General features: G+C 36.1%; 1 protein-coding gene across 1 annotated transcript in view; it reads right to left on the bottom strand.

Moving 5' to 3' along the window:
- MAP3K1 (mitogen-activated protein kinase kinase kinase 1) overlaps nt 1–21,033 on the bottom strand; it is a 57,112-nt gene that overhangs the window by 6,601 nt on the left and 29,478 nt on the right. Inside the window, 15 exon segments of the mRNA XM_042875410.1 lie at nt 209–371; nt 1,289–1,441; nt 2,433–3,708; nt 4,032–4,227; nt 4,467–4,558; nt 6,036–6,157; nt 6,592–6,882; nt 8,201–8,378; nt 8,505–8,586; nt 9,361–9,482; nt 11,770–11,915; nt 12,457–12,573; nt 13,449–13,649; nt 15,218–15,424; nt 16,952–17,102. Coding sequence (XP_042731344.1) covers nt 209–371; nt 1,289–1,441; nt 2,433–3,708; nt 4,032–4,227; nt 4,467–4,558; nt 6,036–6,157; nt 6,592–6,882; nt 8,201–8,378; nt 8,505–8,586; nt 9,361–9,482; nt 11,770–11,915; nt 12,457–12,573; nt 13,449–13,649; nt 15,218–15,424; nt 16,952–17,102 — 3,497 coding nt within the window.

A 21,033-nucleotide genomic window follows, 5' to 3' on the forward strand; every position in this document is an offset into this window, starting at 1 on the left:
TCCCAATTTAAAAAAAAAGATTCCCGGTAAGAATACTGCTTAATCTGTATTATACAAACTTTCCTTTTCAATCAGCACAAATCTTTAAATCAGTAATGAAAACATAGTTTTGCAAACTAATGCAATCCATGGAATATTTTGCAGTATGAAAGTATTTAGTTTCAAGCCAATCCATACTTTCATTATTTTTTCACATGTAGCTTTTTACCTGCCATCCATTCAATAAAGAGGTTATAGTTGCTCTTCTCACATGTAGCACCCAACATGCGAATAATATTAGGATGGTTTAGATGACTCATCATCCGTATCTCCTCCCTGAGTGCTTCCACTACCTCTTCTTGCTCAGATGATGTGTTCCTGACATATGTCACCTGTTTTGAAATACGACATTAAGATTTATCTTATATAACTGCCAGTTCAGTATTTGTGCCCCGTCCTCCTGCCCACTGGTAAAGCAATGAGAGCGGATGTCTTTCCATCTCTGCTCACTGTCCAAAAGCTGCAAGTGTTCTTTTAAAGAATTTCAAGTCCCTTCAGCTGAGAATAAATCTCCATGTGAGACAGCCATAGAGAAGTAAGACCAATCTTCTGATCTTACCAGCAGAATCCCTGCAGTGGAGAAATTTCCCTCTTCACTTTCCTGCTTAAACTAAGCTACATATTGCAAAATGTGTATTAGAAAGTACTGTATTTCTTAAAATAAGAATAACAATAATAAAATGAAAATATTATGTTAATACCATGCATAGAATTTGTATTATGTGTTAGGTGACAAATGACAGCAGAAGACACGAGCAGTTTGTGAGAGGACAAGGATTTAAAATATATAAGGTGAATATTATATCAAGAGAGCTGGGATTGTTTAGTCTGGAGAAGAGGAGGCTCAGGGGAGACCTCGTTGCTCATTGCACTCTACAACCTCCTGAAGGGAGGTTGTGATGGAGAGGAGTTTGGCCTCTTTTCCCAGGCAACAAACAGGACCCAGGGAAACGGCCGCAAGTTGTGCCAAAGGAGATTTAGCTTAGACATAAGGAAGAACTTTTTCTCTCAGAGAGTGGTCAGGCACTGGAATGGCTGCTCAGGGAGGTGGTGGAGTCGCCGTCCCTCACAGTGTTCAAAGGTGTCTGGATGAGGAGCTACACGATACAGTTTAGTAGCTTATGGTAGCAATGGTAATGGGAGGAGAGTTGGACTCTTGTAGATCCTTTCCAATCTTGTGATTCCATGGTTCTATAATATCCCACAGAAACACTGAAGCAGAATATGTTCAAGAATGTGAAGTATTTACCTGTTTTACAGCCATTAATGTCCCTGTTCCTACATCTTGAGCTTGGTAACAGGAAGAGAAAGCTCCAAGACCAATTTGCTGACCTTTAAGCCATTCTGCATCTTCCCTGTAATGATGCTTTGCTTTGGTATGTCCAGGCAGAGTTTCTGGTGTCTGCAAGTTACATTCCAAATCATTTACTTGTTTATTAGCATGCATCTACAATGTTTATGTTCTTGAAGACTATTAAATACTCAAATTTATAAGCCTCTCCTCTCCCTTACAGTTACGTATATTGCAGTATTATACATACTTTGGATGAACACATCCTTCCACAACCCACACATTTCTACTGTATGTTACAGCATAGCTGCCCTTCTGCATTACTAACTGAAAGTGAAAAGCAAGATATAAAAACATGAATAGGACCAAGACTTTTCTATTCCTTATCTCATTTCTAAAAACCTAACATAAGCAAAATTACACTTTCCATTTAATTTACTTCTGCTTCACCTGTTGTTGTCTTACGCAACCAATCACAAAAAACAACTATTTCGTTCATTCCAGCAACACTACCAATTCTGCTGCCTTTCCTAGGCATGTAGCCTCACAGCATCTTACTTCCTTCAAGTCAAAATACTTGACCATTTTGAGAGCTTCCATATAACTTCTTTCTCTATTCTTATTTCTTGTGCTTTTGCATGCGTACAAACAATGGCCTTTTGGGTTTTAGCAGTACCTTAGGTATCTTGCAGCTTTCCTCTCAATACGTACTGAAAGGAAGATCTCTTCCTACTCTGCTTATTCTTTCAGAAACTAATTTGATACCATGTGATGGCTTTTAAAATAAATCAACACCAAAACCCAGTACAGTTTAATTCCTAAAAACTTCACTCTCATTTTCTGCTTCCCCCCCTTTACACTTTCTTCTTTGCTATTTTAAGGAGAGTTACATATCTCCTTTCCAAACACCTTCTCTAAACTCGTTAATAACCATGGAAGGATTCTGCAGCACCCTCAACTTGTAGACTGTTTATATTCCAACTTATAGGAGAGAACACTGAGGCAATTCATGTTTGTACAACTCTGAAAACACACCAGCACCACCTTAAACTATGCAACTTCAATTCAGATGTTTATTCTGAATTCCCATGTGCATACTTACATCCTGCTGAATAATTATGATATCTTCACCATTTTCGACCTGTAGTTGGGGAATTATCGGCAGGGCATCCTGAGATGCTGACATTGCCATAGCAATAGCTAAAGCTTCCTCTTCTTCAGCTTCCATCTTTTCCTTGCATTTTTGATTATGATTTACATCATCTTTGTAAGTATCATCATTTTCTGCCCTCTCAGGAGAAAGAACTGCAACTTCGGACTTGAATGTAACTGTGCCATCGCTTGTTGGCATGGAGGCCTCAAGTAGGTCCTCAATACTAGAGTTGAGCTCTGCACTCACATCCAACCGACATTTCTCATCTACTGGTGTGAACACTGTCTCTTCACTTGGTATAACTGCACTACTGTTACTACCATTGCCATCACACTGAGAAGTATCATTCAGGTCAAGAGTCATACTGTTCTTTGAAGTTTCTCCCTGCTTGTTCATATCATTTGGAGTGGGTCGTGATGGCTTTGGCCTGTGTATGTGACTAGATGGCAATGGCCTGGCTTGGGTAAAAATTGGAGAAAGCTTATCTGGTTCTTTATTTTCAGAGCAGCTTCTCTGAAACTGGAGGGAAAGCTTCCGTTGTGTTTGAGGAGAAGGTGAGGAGATTTTGCAGGGAATGAATCCCTGAGGTCTGAGTTTAGAGACATCTGTTACAGTGCCAGCTGGTACAGATGGGTTTGAAGGAGAGAGAAGAGTTGGGAATAGTGACTGGGAATGACTGGATGAGGGAGAAGAGTTCAAACATTGACTGTAGGGTTTTCCTTTTGTTTGAACAGCTGGCTTTGGTTGCTCAGTGGTTACTGATGAAACAGGAAGTCCCACAGCTAGGCCAGCCAGTGTCTCAGAAATGTCCTCTGGACTGGCACTCAGTTTTTTGTCACTTAAGCCTTTCCCACTTTTCCCTGATAACTGGACAGTATTGTTAGGAGTATTATTTTCTGTAGCTTCTGGAGAATTATCTGGTACAGGTAGCTGCAGAAAGTCTTCATGTCGACATTCCCCAGATTGTATTTCTTCCATGCCTAGCTGGATGGCTTCTGCAACTTCCATTTCATCTGCTATTGCCATCAGACGTCGACGCATCCTTGTGTAATGAGTTGAGCTTGTCACACTCAGCATTTCTAACAGCTTTACAAACACGTGAGGCACTCTTGCCACCATTCTTGCTGAACTCAAAAATACTCTCCGTGATAGTTTACCGACCATTGAGTGGGAATTGTCAATTGACAGCAAGGCGAAATTTAGAAGGGAGAGAAGTTTCTTATACCTGTAATTAAAAATAAATACATTTTTAAAAAATCTGTTTTATGAAGTGATATGCTCTGGTTAGCCTGTGCTAAGAAAGCCGTTTCAAGACCATGTATTTAGCTGTTAGTTCTGCAGTAGCAAAAGGACTTATTGCTTGCACTGCTGTTTCAGAATTGTTTGATAGGTCAGAAACAGAAAATGGCAACCAGTTACTCTAAAGTAGGTGTACGTTTACATGCAAATATTTGTTTACAGGAATTCATCATCCCACAATTTTTTGAAGAGATCACCAATGACACCATCAACCACATAGAGCATTAATTAAACAGTGTAAGCAAGTACCTGCCTACTATGGTATCAGCCTGTAAAACATCTCCACAGACAATGTGAGGATAAAATTCACCAGGAAATTCCAACAGAAGTCTGTCTATAAGACAAAGTCTCCCCAGTAGCGCTTGCCAGTTGCTAGGTTCAACTTCAGTTGCAAGAATACAATTTAAGACATAATCAACATCCAGTGGACCAATACCAATGGACCCTAAAAAAAAAGGTGATAAAAATAAGGATTAGATATATTCATAGTTCAAATTCCATAACAATCAAAACAGTTTTACATGGAATTATATCTGTGCCCAAAATAACCCCAGCCCCAAACTCCAAAGAAAAACATTTTGTCTTATGTTTTGGATAAATTCTGTACTTAATAAAAAAAAAAAAATAAAATCAGTATATTTGCTTGGAATGATAACCCATTTATATATGAAGAACTATTATTACCTGATTTAAGTATTTCTCTCCCAACTGCCAACTCTCCTGCTTGGCCTTTACACATCTCCAATAGCGTTGAGACTGAAAGTTGACTTGTTCGACTACAAGAAATTCAAACCAGAAGTAACTCCTTTAGCTGGTGGTTTTTAGAAAAAACTTTATAACATTTCAATAATCATTAGCTGGAAATTGTATTTGGATATCGACTTCCCTTCACTTTATTCCAATTCATTTGTACAATGGCTGCTCCGAAAATAATGCCTCTTAATTCATTATGTTGGTCCATGATGTCAGAGGCAGATGTTGGTGGTACAGCAGTAGAGGCTGAACTTTCCCACCAATATCCTGTTATATGTTGTTGCTGTGTGACAGATGGCAACACAGGGGCAGTCTGACAAAATGGTGTCTGACATGGAAGTGCATATGAAGCAAAGGTGTCACTGAGTTCTTCCATGTGGGGAAAAAAAAGTATCCATTGACATTCACTGATGCTTACTTAATGGAGATCAATGAATGTGAGCATAGTGAGGTGGTTGGGGGGTGTGCATCAGCAGTGGAGACAGCAGGTCACCTCTGTTGGTACAGATTTTTACAAATACACCCTGCAGGCATTTGTTCATCACTGGCAAAAATGCACAGTTAATGGTGATAACTATACTGAAAAATAATATTTTGTTGCTAAGAATTTGCTCTGTGAAATGCAGCTATTATGCTCTTTTTATCTGTTGTAGTTTCCATGGAAATAAACAGGAGGCATTAGTTTTGGAGTAACCTATATACAATAGTGTATCTGCAAACTACAAAGAGTTGTGTTGTAATTACAAGGACATTCCCAGAAACTTCATATATATCACCAACAAATAAATAAAACAGATAGGAAGCAGCTTCCTTGTTTCTCAGTACATTCCTATTTCCCAAGTTCTTAGAAACCTTAGGCAACAATCTCTTACAGAAGAAATCACTCAGGTGCACATTAGGACCTTCTCCTCTTGTAAGCACAGGCTAAATTCAGAAATCCAGCAGCAAAAGAAACAGTTCAATTTCTTTTCTTAAATTTTACATGTTTTATCATTAGACAATTGCTGGCAGGGGAAGGGACCATTGCTAGCTGGTTTTAGAAGAAATGCTGCTTATGATAAATTAAAATGAAAGAGACAGCGATCATGGTGATTATGTTCTGCAAACAGTTCACTCTACAGCTGAAAAAATGTTTGGCCTGGCAGAGCATATAGGATAGTTCAGGACAGGAAGACAAAGCCTGGCTGATGATTTCACCCAACGTATCTTCCTTAATTTTAAAGGAAAAGGTCTTTATGAAAGCAAAGCATCATTTAAGATATCTAAATGCTGGACATACATAATCAGAGGCGCTCAAAACCTACATCCTTCAAGACCGAAGTTGGTTGTAGCAACTAAACTAACAAAACCATATATCATGGCACACTTACACTTATCCACACATTTTACTTCACCACATCTTATAAATGCTCTTATTGTTTCACACAAAATATCAACAAATGAAGATTCAAGATATTTCAGTAACAACCCAAAATAAATTTGAAGTTAATGAGGCCATACCTGTTGGCATCTGCACATTTAACTAATATTGTCTCTACAACTGGCTTCAGAAGTCGCTGTAGCTTAGTCTTTTCTGCCAAGCTATGACAAGGAGTATAGACCAGCATGGCTCTTAAGGTTTTCTAAGAGAAATGAGGAAAATCAGTAAATATAAATTAGATTAGTTATAGAATTTTTTAATTAATGTGAATAACTTCACATAAATTGCATTAAAAATATTATAGAAATGTTAAAAGGATAAGGAGCTAATCAGGTATCCGCAGTCGAAAGTAGTAATGCATGTGGAAAGGACAAGAAAGGAAATTAATATAGTGAAAAGAACACAGTCATACCATTACTGCTAATAATAACCATTTCCCTGTATTTGGCCAGTGGATACATGCCAATTCACCCTTGCTAAAGACTATCCATTCTGCTTTTAGACGATAATTAATGGTCAAGTCATGAGTAATGCTTAACAACAATAATTAGGATTCCTGACCTTACACATCTCCTTCTCCTATCCCTTAAAAAAAAAACGAAGTAACTAGAATACAATGAGTAAACAACTACTTACTAAAGCAGCAACATACACTTTGTAGACAGGGTCAGCACAGACCATGGATAGCACACTGCAGCAAGATTCCACCACAACATCTCCTGAGATGGTGGCCTGAGATGACCCACTCGCTACTCCCAGAGCTCCAGCACTTGTGTTGTGTCCATTGCCATTTCCAGAATTTCCAGTGCTTTCTCCATTAGCCAGTAATAGAGCACCACTAACATCATGGGAAAGACGTCTGAGTGCCATCTCTCGTATATTCCAGTTTCGAGAAAACAAGCAGCCGACTAACTCCATTCCAAAGACCTGCCAAATAGAAACCTTACACGAGTCAAGTTGAATAACATCACAACTGATGAAAAACCACCCTAAGACATCTGTCAGCCAGAAGTTATATGCCAGAGGTTATACTATCTTAAAATAAATAAATAATTTTTAAAAATCTATGATATAAATTAACTGTCATAAATAACGAGTCTTCAGCTCTTCAGAAACTCTGCTAGGCCAAGTGGGGGTGGATAATTTCATTCACTATACTTCAGTTACTCAGTAATGCAGGTTTTAGACAATGGTTTAAACAAAGCTGAAAACTAGGTGCAGCTATTTTTGACAAAAATTGACAGCAGAAATATAGGCAACAAGTTATCCCATTCTTCTTTTCAGCACAAGATCCCTACTCAGTTGAATCCAACTTCAGCCTAAGGAGTATTTAGGCTGTTTGTCTCTTGCAACCCAACTTCAGTAACAATAAGTGCCAACTTGGTTTTTATATGACACTTGCACAATAAATTGTACAAAACACTGTGTAGACGGACATGGCATAACAAGAACTATTGCTGATTGGTGAGTGGCTGGATTGGATGATCTTGCAGGTCTTTTCTAACTTTGGTGATTCTATGACTAGACTAAAATTAAGAATATGAATTTTGTTACAAGAATCTTCAGTAGGAGGCCCGGGATGAAGTCTGAATGATGAGGCACTAGAACTGGCTGACCAGAGAAGCTGTGGATGCCTCCATCCCTGAAGGCATTAAAGGCTAGGTTGGATGGGGCTTTAGGCTGCCTGATCTGGTGGGTGGCAACTCTGCCCACAGCATGGCTGCTGGAGTGATATTGTCTTTAAGATCTCTTCCAATCCAAACTGTTCTATGGTTTTTATGATAAGATACAAAGATGGTCAAATAATGTTTTGCTAGACTATCTCAAGAAGCTTAAAACATACAGGTGATCAGTCCACTTCAGAGCCATTTTTTTTTAATTCAGGCAAGTAATTTAATCACAGTATAGCCCAGTTTGGTGGTTAATCTAGGACTAATAAAATAACAACACAGACAGGATACTCAAGATTAGTTGCTTCCAAATCCTAACACAGTATCTTTTACACCAAGATTTTTCAGAAGAAAGCTCCTTTGTGCCAGTGATTAATAACAGCAGTAGGAATGAATACTTAGAAAGTACTTCTTTGCTGGCCATTAAGCACAATGATCATAGCTTCTTCTGAAGAAAATGCAAGTAGTTTTGCATTTATGCTGTGCAATATTATATTCACTAGGAACACGTTTAGCAACATGGTTTAAAGAATCAATTTTTACATTTGAAGCTTCTTTTACACTGTAAAAATTACCTGAATCCATGGCTCAGCTAAATCTTTATAGGCAGAAGGAATCTGCTGGACCCCATAATGAGTAAGGTTAAAATTAGTATCCTGGGTTCTCCTCTGTGATCCAACTGTTGACTGCTGTTGAGTTTGTTGCTGAACCACATGGAGAACAGAAGAATCCACAGGGCTTGGCAATTCATGACTACAGATTAACAGCAAAGAACAAAGATTAAGAAATGAAACACTGACCAAGTTAAATATTTTACCACATTCAAGAATGTCTCTTCAGAGCCAGAAAGATACACTTACATTCAGACTGAATGCCTACCTGTAGAAATCATGAGACCTCCATTTAGATCTACACAGAGGACATATAAGTGGCTCTCTGTTTCTTCTACACTCTTCTGCCCCTGGATAAAAGCAACAGGAGAACATTTTCCAGCTTTCCAGTGCATAGACCAGATGTCTAAGAACTAATATGTCTTAAGTTACACTGAAAAAAATTCAGTTTCTAACTGAAACTTCTAGACTGAACCATGTGAAGCATTCTGACAAATATGTGCATTTAAACATTTCTTCACACAGAAGTGCTTCGCTTTGGCTCTGTAATTGACATTGAAAGACATGAACTGAAATATGATTCTTTTTATGCCTCTAATAGAAGTAATATCTTCTTTGTGTACAAAAATACAGAAGACTGAGCTTTATTTGTTGAAGTTATTTGTTGAAAGTATTTACACACTTTATTTAATGTAGCTTGTACAAGTACTCTTAATTCACTACATAATCCAAGGTTAGAGTAGACAACTTTCATGTACTGTCATGACAAGTCACAGTAAATCTGCGCCTAACCTTATTCTAATTGTTTAATAGTCTTTTCAATCAGGTTAAAAAAAAAGTTCTAACTTTTAGCCCTGCAGTTAACTTCTTTCTCAAAGCACTAAACTACAAGCCTGATTTGTGAATAACTGATAAAAACAGGTGTATCGGTGGTATCTGAACGCTAACAAGGTGTCACAAAATTCTACAGTCATCATCTAGGAGCAAGTCTCTGGTTTTGTGAGTATTTTTTCTCCATTTTTAAATAAAAAAATCTACAAAACCCACACTGGATTACACTAAATTGTAGTACTTTTGCATATCTAGAGTCACAAGAATTTAATGAGACAAATATGAAAACATACATATTGACATGCAGTGGTGGTGTAATTTGTTCCTGCAGCCATCTTCACACACAGTCAGGCTCTCTTCATCCAGCATGCCTAACAAACAAATGGGGCACATCTGCTCTTCTTCATCTTTCATACTGTTGAAAAGAATATATATGTATTTGTGATTTTAAAATAGCGTATCGAAATTCAGAACAGGTTTTAGCAGTTAGAAAGATTAACTTACAACTACTTCTAAGTGACTATGCGCTATTCAGAATAATTTTCCTAATCCTTGGTATCAGTAAATAAGCAAACTTAATTTTGAATGTGCAAAGAAAAGACAACAGCTTGCTGAAATGAAAAGTCACAAAATGTATGACGCCTTTTCAAACTAGGTCAGATATTAATTAAGAGACAGAAAGGTCCAGCACTTACATTTTTATCTCTTTAAAGGCTTCTTTAAACAAACTAAGTTTGCTTTTTCAATTATTATTATCAGTTTTGAAAAATTAAGAAAGTTCTTGATTTTGAAATCTGCATACATCTTTTTCCCATCATTACTCCCATCATAACATTGAGTTGTAAGACAGTATTTACAGATTTCTGTATTGGGCTAAAGACTACGTGATAAACATATGTAAAAAATAATAAAGCCATTTGAGTCTTCTGACAGAAAACAATGTAGTAGATTTGCATAAATGCTAACATACCAACACTGTAGATCAGTAAAAAAATCACCTATTCTGCATGTTAATTACATTTTATTTACTCCTTCTTTTAAGTTAATGTAATCAGAGATTTCGAAAGAAAAAGATATTTTAAACTTAGATAACATTTAGTGGAAAATAGTTTTAATATTCTGTAATATTTCTTGAATGTACTAAGCTGATTATCCATACTACTGATTTAAGTTATAGTTGGTGTATGTCTAGAAGTTTGCAGAAATCCTGTATTTGTTCAGCAGCAGTGGTTCTTAAAACAAAACTATATTGTACATATTTGTTTCTATTTCTTTGCAAACTGGTGACATAATTTTTTTTCGAGTGTAAGGTTACTTTTGTGATTTTTCAAGGAAAAAAATAACCTCTACAGAACAACACATGCACTAATTTAAAACGTATTTTTGAAGAACTAGTACTAAACTAAATTTAACTCAAATCATAGCAAACATCAGAACTGAATGAAGTTTTATCTTAAATGAATCTGATGCTCAGTGTTCTCCAGTATAATACAAACACAGACCCACAAAATGGCAGCCTATCTCACTGCACCAGTAGTGGTAGGAGCTACCTGATGGCTAGGAGGTATACTGGCAAGCAGTTGAAAAATGTTTTTTCCTGTCAATAAAGAGAATTAGTGAAGTTCACAATCCAATGAAAGAAATACATCTTTCCAGACAAGGTACAGAATTAAAGGAACTGACAAGATAAATGGTTCTAGAGTAATTTATGTATTTAACTGGTTTATTTATCTTATTTATCTATAATGACATAATTTGGAAAAATAGATAGTGGGAAACTAAGGTCGTAGTCTATAAATCAGAATTATAAACCCGTCTGAATATATTCAGCTAGCACCATGAGAATGATCACTAACATATCACAGTAGTCCTTATATTAGGTTTCACTTCACACATAAGAAAGCCTCAGTTCTGACCGCCGTCTGTAGTTTGGCATCTCTAGAGGATGTCTAGTTCACTCAACCCACTAAATCAAACCACAAATTACTTGTTTAAGAACTAAGATCTCTGCAAAATCAAGAAAAGGACAAGCAAGAGCACCCAAACTGTACAGGCTGAAAAAAAAATAATAATCACTTAAAACTGAAATAAAGTCATTTTAACATAGTATAAAATAGAAAAATCATACTAGTTAGTAACTCCCTTCACTATAACCATTCACTTTTCATGAAGAGTTTTCTTCAAAACATGCTTGAACATGTGAGCATACATCTTTTATTATGTGTTTACATGCACAGTGTACACCCAGAAAATTTTCAGTGTATTCACATGTGCACAATATCTCAAAAGTAGTATCAATTTATTAGGAAAAGAGAAAAAAGTGAAATCCTGTGTCTTGATTTGTCAACATCTGCAAACTGCTATATGTGAACAAATAAAAGTGTCAAATAAAAACAAATAAAATCAGTCTTACATATAAAAACATTTTTCAAGTTTGTTTCCCAAACCAATGAAGTAACTTTTCTCAAGTCAGCAACTTTCAAACAGAAAGATATAAAGCAAATATTCCCATTTGGTACTGCAGTGACAAACACATGCTTAAGTTTGCAAATATAAAGATTTAACATGGCCTGGAATGAAAGCAGCTTTGAACAAAAAGAATGTATGTGATTCTAAACCTGCAAAATCAGAAAAAAAAAAAAAAAAACAAACCCAAAACACTACAGAATTGAAGCTTTTAATTCCTTTAGAAAAATACTAACCTGTTTTCTGAACTAGATGTAGAAGTACTAGATGACAATGTATGAGAATTTGACATGCGTGAGACAAACTTCTGGATGGTGTTACGAGATGGAGCTTTGATCCTCGAGCTACGCCTACTGTGATATTTCTGGAACAAACTCTCAACCTAACATCAGAAAAAGATAGCAACAGTCGTATTTATGCTACGAATAGCTTGTATTTAAAGGCAACATTATGGAAGCTTAACTACAGCTGCAAGAGATCTACTGACTTCCACAATAACGCATTAGCAGCAGAAGTATAAGGAAATTTCTAAGTCTTATATAGTTCACAAGAAACATGGTTTACAGCAAAAATCCATTTACTTGTTAAGAGTAACTGAAAGCTTTAAGGATACACACATCTATAAAGATCCCTGCTCTGTTTACACTTCAGCTAATCAGAGATAGATATAAGTAAGCTTCACTAGAAAATCTGAGATATGAATAATTCACTGAACTACAGTCTCTACTAACATGTTTAATTACGTCTTTAATTTGTAGATTCTTTTTCTACCCAGACTTAAGACTAAATTAAAAACAAGTAAAAACACAACCTTGTTCCTTAGAAATACAACAGTTTTTAGTATTTTTAGGATAGCATCCCTAAAGACTTTTAACTGGAGCAATATTTTATATCTGCCATTAGATCTTTATGACATTGATTACCTCAAAGTTTTTCAGTGTCTTTCTCCACAGCATTGGGTCTGAGGGCTCAAGCTGGAACACTCGCAGCATAACGAAGAGCAGATGAATACAAAATGTCCCACGGCCACAGCTACATGTCTGCAAAGAGAAGCACGTGCTAGGACTTCACTTACCTTATAGTTAGATGGGTCATTCTTCCACACTGAGGTGCATCATGGAGGTGTATATTACATTAGGAAGGCCCATTAACCCCTTTTTTGTTGTTGTTGTTGTTGTTTTAAAAACAGATAATTTACTGCAAAATAGTATTTTATATATGGACACAAATATCGTCATACATGGCCTTACAGAATTCCCGAAACATTCAAGACAATTATAGTATCTGTTCTTTCTTTCTTTTTTTTTTTTTAATGAACTAAAAATACTACTTTTACTGCTCTTCATACAAAAAGGAACTTATGCATATAGTCATAACACAGAAAACTTACATCAGATTCTTCTGTTTACACAAAAACCTATATGTCTCCAATGCAGAATCACAGTGGTACTATGAAAGTGTCTAAAAAGAACCTCTTTATGGATATTAACAATACCATCACTCCACTAGAGGAACTGTGATATTGCTTGTCATTAATATGTACTCCACAAATAAAGGAAAGAATGCTTTTCACTTTGAGAAACTAAAAGGAAATTAAGTGGCCACATTTTAACAAAAAATGTTTAATAAGACATTTAATAAGCCACTTGCCCTATATATTTCTTATTCCTACATTAGTGAAGACTTTTTAACTAGGCTTTTTTTAAAGAGGATTCTGAACAAAAATAGTGCTTGGCACAGGTTTAACAAAAATGCAAGCTGATCATTACATTACACAAGCACAGATTACAATTTTCAAACATTATTTGACAGAACAATTAGCATGGATTGGTGACTAATTTAACTTGCTTTTGTACAGTTTTTCAATATAAACTATAAATTAGTAAAAGCTACAGACAGCACAAACATTCTTTACCTGAGGTCCAATAAACACTCTGTATTTATTATCAGGGCTATCTCCTCCAATTAAGAAAGAGTTGGGTCCTATCTGCTGCAGCAAGTACAGCCTGGCTCGCATAACTTTGTTGACACGACGACTTGTTTCCTCAGGGCTGTATGGAGAGAAGCCATCTGGAGATGGGGCTCTTCGCGGTGGAGTTATTCGTCCACTCTGAAACTACACAAGTGGTTCCATCATATTCATGACAACTGAAAGTTTAGCTATGTATTTTTCCAGAATGATGAGTCCCTCTAGACTGAAAAAACTATAACCTGATCAGATTACAGGAATTTAAAGAGGGCAATCTTCTTCTGAATAGAAATAGAGCACAGAAGAAAAACTAAAATTTTGTAACTGAAATTTTGTTTGGCATTATGTCAGAATAGGAATCTCAAGATGCTTCAACATATGTTTTCACCGGTAGACTTACCTTATTACTACTAAATTGTCAGGTATAATTCAACTGGAACATCTTAGGTTTGCGATTCAATATAAACAAGTTACTGAATAAGTTCATAATGCTAATATATTTAATAGGTAATGAAGTCATATGAGTACAGTGTACAAAACAAATATTCAGTCAATGAGGAGTTGACTTTAAGAAATGCCAAAGAAGAAGAAAAGGAGTGCAGCTCCCTATTCTTTACAACATTGGTGCAACTATTGGCTCAAAAGATTATTTTTGATTATGAAAAAAAAAAAATCACTGGTCAAAATTTTTTAATTAAAAGTGTCTTCATTTAAGCTCTTCACGTTTCTAACATTATGAATGCTTTCATGATTCTATCCAATTTCTAAATTTCTGCTTTGATATAGATCCAATCTGAATTATAAGTTACAATGCAGAAGGTCACAACTGACTGAATTAAGTAAAAGATATCTTCAAATTTCTTTCATGTGAAGGGTTAATAACAAGAAGATGAACAACTTAGCATCTGAACTTCTCTCATCAAAAGGAAAGAAGTTGTTCTACTGTGCTGTGTGATCTTCATCTCTAAATTGAATGGAATAGCAGTACACATTTTAGCGATTTTGGAAACCTTTGTTAGAGCAATTGGACAGTGAAAGCTATTGTTTCTTGTCTAATTGCATGAATCAGCACATTCAGCTGTGGACAAGTATGCTAGTATTATCTGTTAAATATTATTCCTCAAAATATTATATTCTCAAGCTTCTCCAATAAAGTGAGCTTTTAGTTCTTGAAACATTCCATTCCATATTTTCATTAACATAACAGATTTTATTTTCTAAGAATGCACACCTAAAACTTCCCCAACCTCTGTGTAAACATCAGTCCCCAAACAAAGGATGACAAGTAGCATACTGGTAACTCTTTTCTACAGAACTCTAACCAACAATTCTACTCTCAAAGGAATATTCCTATCTGGAAAGCTGAAGAAAAACTAGAGAAAGAACAAACTCATGGTACCTCCTTGCTCAAATCAAGCTAAGAGAAAAAGAATATCTGCATTTCCTTATTTATTTCCTACAGAAAAAGTCCTTAGAGGACGACAGAACTAAAAAGAAGAGACATACCTTAAGAGCAGAGAATAAAATTCCACACATAAGAGAAATGTAACATGATACATGCTCTGTGTATCTCTCTCTCAAGTGATGCTGTGTCATAACTCCATTACATCAGCATCTTGTCCTAATCACTGAGGATGATGTACTAACTGCCTCTTTTTATACATAAGGTTGCAGAATATACTCAATTCAGTCATTACATCACACTTGCAACTTACAGGTACTGGAGATACCCTTTTTCTTCTAACACCCGGTGACTCAGATTTAACAGTCCGAGAGGATGATGAAGAAGAACTGCTAGGAGAAGGACTACGCCGTCCTTTCTGAGTAGGTGAAGAAGCAGTGCTTTGTCCTTCAGATTGAGGTTCTAAAGATAGCTTGTTCATTTCAGATCCATCTCCCTTCACAGGGATAGGTTTCACCACCTTGCAGGAATTAAACCGTAAGGTTAGAATTATTTAATTACATTAAAACAGTACAAATACATCAAAACTTACTTTGCTAGCATTATACAATTAGTGGCCTTGTGCTGCCTGAGAGAGTAAAGGCCTACGTTTATACCCCTGATCTGATCTGCCAATACACTTTAAAATGTCATCATATTGAATGTGTACTGCTTGCAAATCAGGACTTTTTAGAAACCTCTTTTGTGCTGTTTTTAAATATATTGCAATTGGATTATGGAAGTAAACAGCATATAGGAGAAGTATTCAAAAAGCAAACTTTTCCTATAGATTACCACGTTTTTCCCTTCCTGGAAGGTCAGAATGTAATTCATGGGCATATGGACAAATCACTATTATCAACAGCTACAATCTGAAAAAAACCCTAAATATTAAAGTGGTAGTAACAGAATCTGGAGCTAGAAAGTTAAACTAAAAAAAGAGATGCCTCAAAGGAAACAGGTTAAATAGTGAATCCATTTCAAGCATTGCAGTAACCATGACACAAAGAAAAAATCCAAATTAAATCCAAATTTTCTATAAGAAGTTGAGATATTGATTTTTTTTTTTTTTTTTTTTTACATTAAGTATTTTTGGCACTCTTATCACAGAAAGTTACCAATACAGTAAACTTGGGTAATGCACAAGATGGCCTTCAACTGTGCATTCCCACCAAGTCACAGTGGAAGTCATATTAATGCAACTACATTCATATGTAACTAATTACTATAAGCTAGCCAGCATTAGTTAGTTTCAGAATTACCACTATGATTACTGAATTTGATTTGCCTGCAATTTCTTAAAAATCTATCTATGGTTCTATCATTCTGAAATTACTTCTGAGCTATTAATACAGTAAGTAATACTGAAAGAAGCTAATACAGATGCTCTGGCAAACAAAATTTAGCTGAGTTGAGACTTACGTAAAGGAGTTACTCAGGTTTGTTTGCTTTTTTTGTTTGTTTTCAGTACACTTGCAGGGTGGTTTTTGTTTTCATGTATCAAAAATTCCATACAAGTACATTACAACACCTTGGAAATTTCTATTTCCATTTTTAAGCTATAGAAATACAAATTAATTAAATCTTCAAAAAGGAATGGAGTGCAAAACACTATTGTGCAGTTCTACACTGATGTTTTCATGTAAGGAGAAAAAGCTACAACAGCTGCTGACATTAGAGAGCAGTACTGCCACAGCAATTTTATAGTACAGAATCAGCAGCTACAACAGCTGCTGACGTTAGAGGGCAGTACTGCCACAGGACTTTTACACTACAGAATCAGCAGCACAGCTGTATGTTGTGGTTTTTATTTTTGTTGTTTTTTAATAGTTTAAAAACATGTACATTTCAGAAAGTCAGCCACAGTTTCCTATCAAAGAAAAAAATGAATAGGAAAATCACTATTAAGAGCTGCAAATTCTCACGATAAAGATGTTTCTAAAAGGAAAAACTTCAGGAACTCTTATTTGTACGTTACAGACAATGTCCCTCCTTCAGCATCACTTACCACAGGCCCTCTCCTGCTTCTTCTTTCCAGCCATTCATGCTTCCAAGCTGGCATACACGTTGCCTTGAGTTTCTCCCTGATCATGCGCTCTTCTGGGCGGTCATCCATCTTCTGCAAACCCCTGAGGGTTTCTTTATTCTCCATGTCACGACTACAGCAAAGAAAAAAAATTATAGTCATACAGTTATTTTTATTTAAGTTATAATGCCATAGCATTCTTAAATATTGTGCCATCCTATTCTCCATCTCCTTTCAACACACCTTCTAAAACATTATTTTCAACCCTGCAGATTATTATGCAACTGTTTCAGAAGTGTTGTGATGGTTCTTGCATGCATTGACAATTCAAAACTTGCCACTTCTATTTTTAAAATGGCTTACAAAACAGATATAAGTGAATACTGACAAACTTACATCCTCACTTGGTGTGCTAGCATGCAATTCACAGTGCCTCTTCCCATACATAAACACCTCCTCAAAAAAAGGGCTTGTGAAGCAATACACAAAGTATGTTTAAGCCAGGCACAGAAGTCATGAAAGTAAGGCTACTGCCCCTGAGTGTTGCTCTCAGTGACTAATGACTCAAAAGTGCTGCCAGTCAACTATAATTACAACAAAATTCACAACAAGTTCGTATCTGTAAAATGAAAGCGTAATTCATCTGGATTGTACTTTTTTGACCTACAGCAATGTAGTTACTTGTGATTGCAACAACAAAGAAGCAAAAAAAAAAAATTATCTCAGCCACTGAAAAACAAACACGAGCAGTCTAGAAGATTTCCTGATTCTGTTGAGCTATCTGCTAAATCACCCAGAAAACCACACTGTTAAGCAGTAGCACATGATCCCTGCCCACCTTCTTGATGTTAGATTGTTTTTATGCAAGCTTTATTAAGCCAATTCTCAAGATGAAGTTTCATTTCAAAAAATAAAGTCAACTTGAAGAGGAAGATAGCCCTAGATAATTTAGCTGCAGTGAGAAGCAGCTGCATATTTACAACTGCTGCTTTCACACCTGCAGTCTTCAACATCTAAAATAATTAGCTGTGCAGCCAAAACTACATTTATGTACTGCATGACGTGTGACCTACAGCACATTCCCTACGACATTCCCTGGAATCAAAAGATGTGTTCATGAGCAGTATATTATGAGCTTCATTTATTATAAATTTGGACTTAGAAGAATGAGAATGTTTTATTGGTGAGAAAGAGAACCCTCTTGTTTTTTCTCCTCTTATTGTAGAGACAAAGGAAACAAAGTATTCTGAGACAGGAAATAACTCTTCCTGTTCAGTGCTGAGATGTAATAAGCAGATGGATACTGTAAACAAAGTACATTTGCTTTCAAGCAGCACCTCAATCTGCCATTAAAAACTGATTTTAGACACAGAACTGTGTCTAATGATTAAAGACTTAAAAGTATTTATAAGTAGGAAAACAATCCACCAAAGAATCCACTCCCCATCCCCAAGACAAGTGGCAAGCATTACATTCAAAACTAAAGCAAGTGACATACAAATTATGTTTGTTCCTGCACTGAAATTATGCTACTGTTTTCAAGAAAGAGACATAAGAAGTGATTCATGATTAACAAGAGAGATATCACAGCAGAAGGAAGAGTCCAAATGTGCCTAAAACCTTAGAACAGGGGAAAAAACAACTGTTGTTTCATCTTTCATAGGGCTGATTTCACATTTTTATCTTCACCTAATAAGTAAATAAATAAAGTCCAAAGCAAAGCTAAAAAAAAAAAAACAAACGTGAATATATACGCACATATATATATTTGTGTAATATGCACATATATATCTACAAATTTAAAACATATAGTCTGTTTTTTTTTTTTTTTTCTATGAGCTGGAGACCATTTCACTTGCATGAATACACTGTATACAAGAGAGAAAACACTACTGCAGCAGTGAAAGAATGGCACAGTATTTCATTTGTCTATATAGGCACGATTAACTTCCCAACAGATACAAAAAAAGTCTTTTAGAGGCCCTTGGACTCGAATTCATGAACAATGTAACACAACAGTGAAGGCCTCACAATCTGCACTTGTTCTCCAAAAGCAGAAGCAGCTATCTTCCTCTCATGTGACAGCTAAACCAATCTGCTCTTGTCTGCACAAAGACCTCTTGTGCTTTTCCTCCACGCAGGTGGGAAAGACCAACAGAGTCTGAGAGCCCTTGCTTAGCAAACTGAGATTATCTTTTGGCAGTTTACAAAGTGTTCTGGAAAGTATTCATATTTTAACTCAAGCTTGGCTAATATTATCATTTAAATATTCTTACACTTTTGCATCTGTGCAGTCATACGGAAAAAAATACTTATTTCATAAAGTCCCACTGCATACTGCAGCACACCCTCATTTTGCAGCTTGAACATACAGGGTTGTTTTGTTTTGTTTTGTTTTTCCTGTTGTTGTTTTTCTTTTATTTATTTTCAAACCTAACACAAAACCTCATCTATTCCAGTCCAGCTGAACCTGACAGTTACTCAGGTTGTCAGTCCCCAAATCAATGCATATTAGCACAAAATACAAACAGTAAAAAAAACCACACTATATACAGCACAGAGGACTTCAAGGCACAGGGTACCCTGATCTTCATATAGAAAAACCCATTCTTGATACAAGAAAACAACAAAACCTGACTGCCCGGTGGTACTTGATTTGAATAGCTAGGACAAACAAGGGAGCAGTCAAAAAGTAAATCTTCATTTTACAAGAAATGTTGCTCTGGGGAGCCTGACATTTCTTGACAGTGAGATTAATGCACTGTAACGGAACAGACTAATGTAACGCTTTGTGCAGCACAGGAGGCAAAACTTTGTCCTTCGCTGCCATCTTGATTTTGAAGCCTTGCAAACACTAATTGAACAGTTAGATTATTAACAAGTAGATCTCTATGGATCAATGATTCAGTATTTTAACACAAAGTATGCAATACATGCTATTCAGCAAACTGTTGTGAAATACACAAGTTTTACTTCTGAACAGATCAGTGAATTTCACACTAATTCTTTGCAAGTATTTTTCTTGCAAAGGGCATATATGAAAATGCAAAACAAACAAAAAACAAAGAAACAAAACAAAAAAACCCAACCAGCAGAACTGTCACTCAAGTAAATTTTCCTGGGCTTCTCAATACTTAGAAAAGCCGTGGCTTCCCTGCTATCTTGTTTGTGAGACTTTATCCAGAAACCACACTGGACCAGATTTTCTCATCAGCAGTACTAGTGAAACAGGAAAGAGGTCTGGAAGGAAAGATCTGTCTGCTGTATCCACAAAAGCTAAATTGCAGGGAGGGAAAAACAAAAACAAAACAAAACAAAACAAAAAAAACAAGCTGGTAACTTTTTTTTTATTTTAATATTTGTCTGAACTAAATTATCAAATATAACTTGCATACCAGCGCAGCCAAATGATGGATGACCACAGCTGTAGTAAAATATTTAAGAAAAGAAGTGGTCGTGCAGCATCTCTACCAGAGAGCAATCTAAACAAAGGAAAAAATGAAGTACGGCACATTGCACTGAACTGAAAAACTTCACAGGGAACTTTTTCAACCTGACACTAAAGGACAACTGCCACAAGACATCAATAAACACACTACGTCACAGAGACTAATGAATCTGGCTTCCGAGAATAGCTATGGGGATTTCAGCCAAATGTTATTTAAGTGTGAAATTAACTTCTATTCTTCTCTTAGCGTAGCTGACAAACACAGAAGGAAAAACAATAATTTTTTATTATTATTTTTTTTTCCCCCTATCTGCCTTGGCCTTTCCAATAGCTGTTCTCCCTTGAGAACAATACAGACTCTCTTCATTTGGCCAACACACTGTCCTCTGAAGTTCACAAGAAGAATGTATTGAGTGGTATGCTGTATCTAAGGTTTGCCTTCCTCTCACATTAGCAAGAATGTCTCTTCTTCTTCTTGTTTGTGTGAATCACTGATGAATATTTTGCTAAGCCTCCCCTAGTCTGGCAATACTCATGATTTACTCAGTTTCACAAGACCCTCATCTTCTCCCCCCTCTAAATCCACTTGCCCTCAAAGGGAACTACAGCCAAACAT

Source organism: Lagopus leucura, unplaced genomic scaffold (assembly GCF_019238085.1).
Source record: "Lagopus leucura isolate 7727_CA_CO unplaced genomic scaffold, USGS_WTPT01 Super-Scaffold_100014, whole genome shotgun sequence".
Lineage (NCBI taxonomy): Eukaryota > Metazoa > Chordata > Aves > Galliformes > Phasianidae > Lagopus > Lagopus leucura.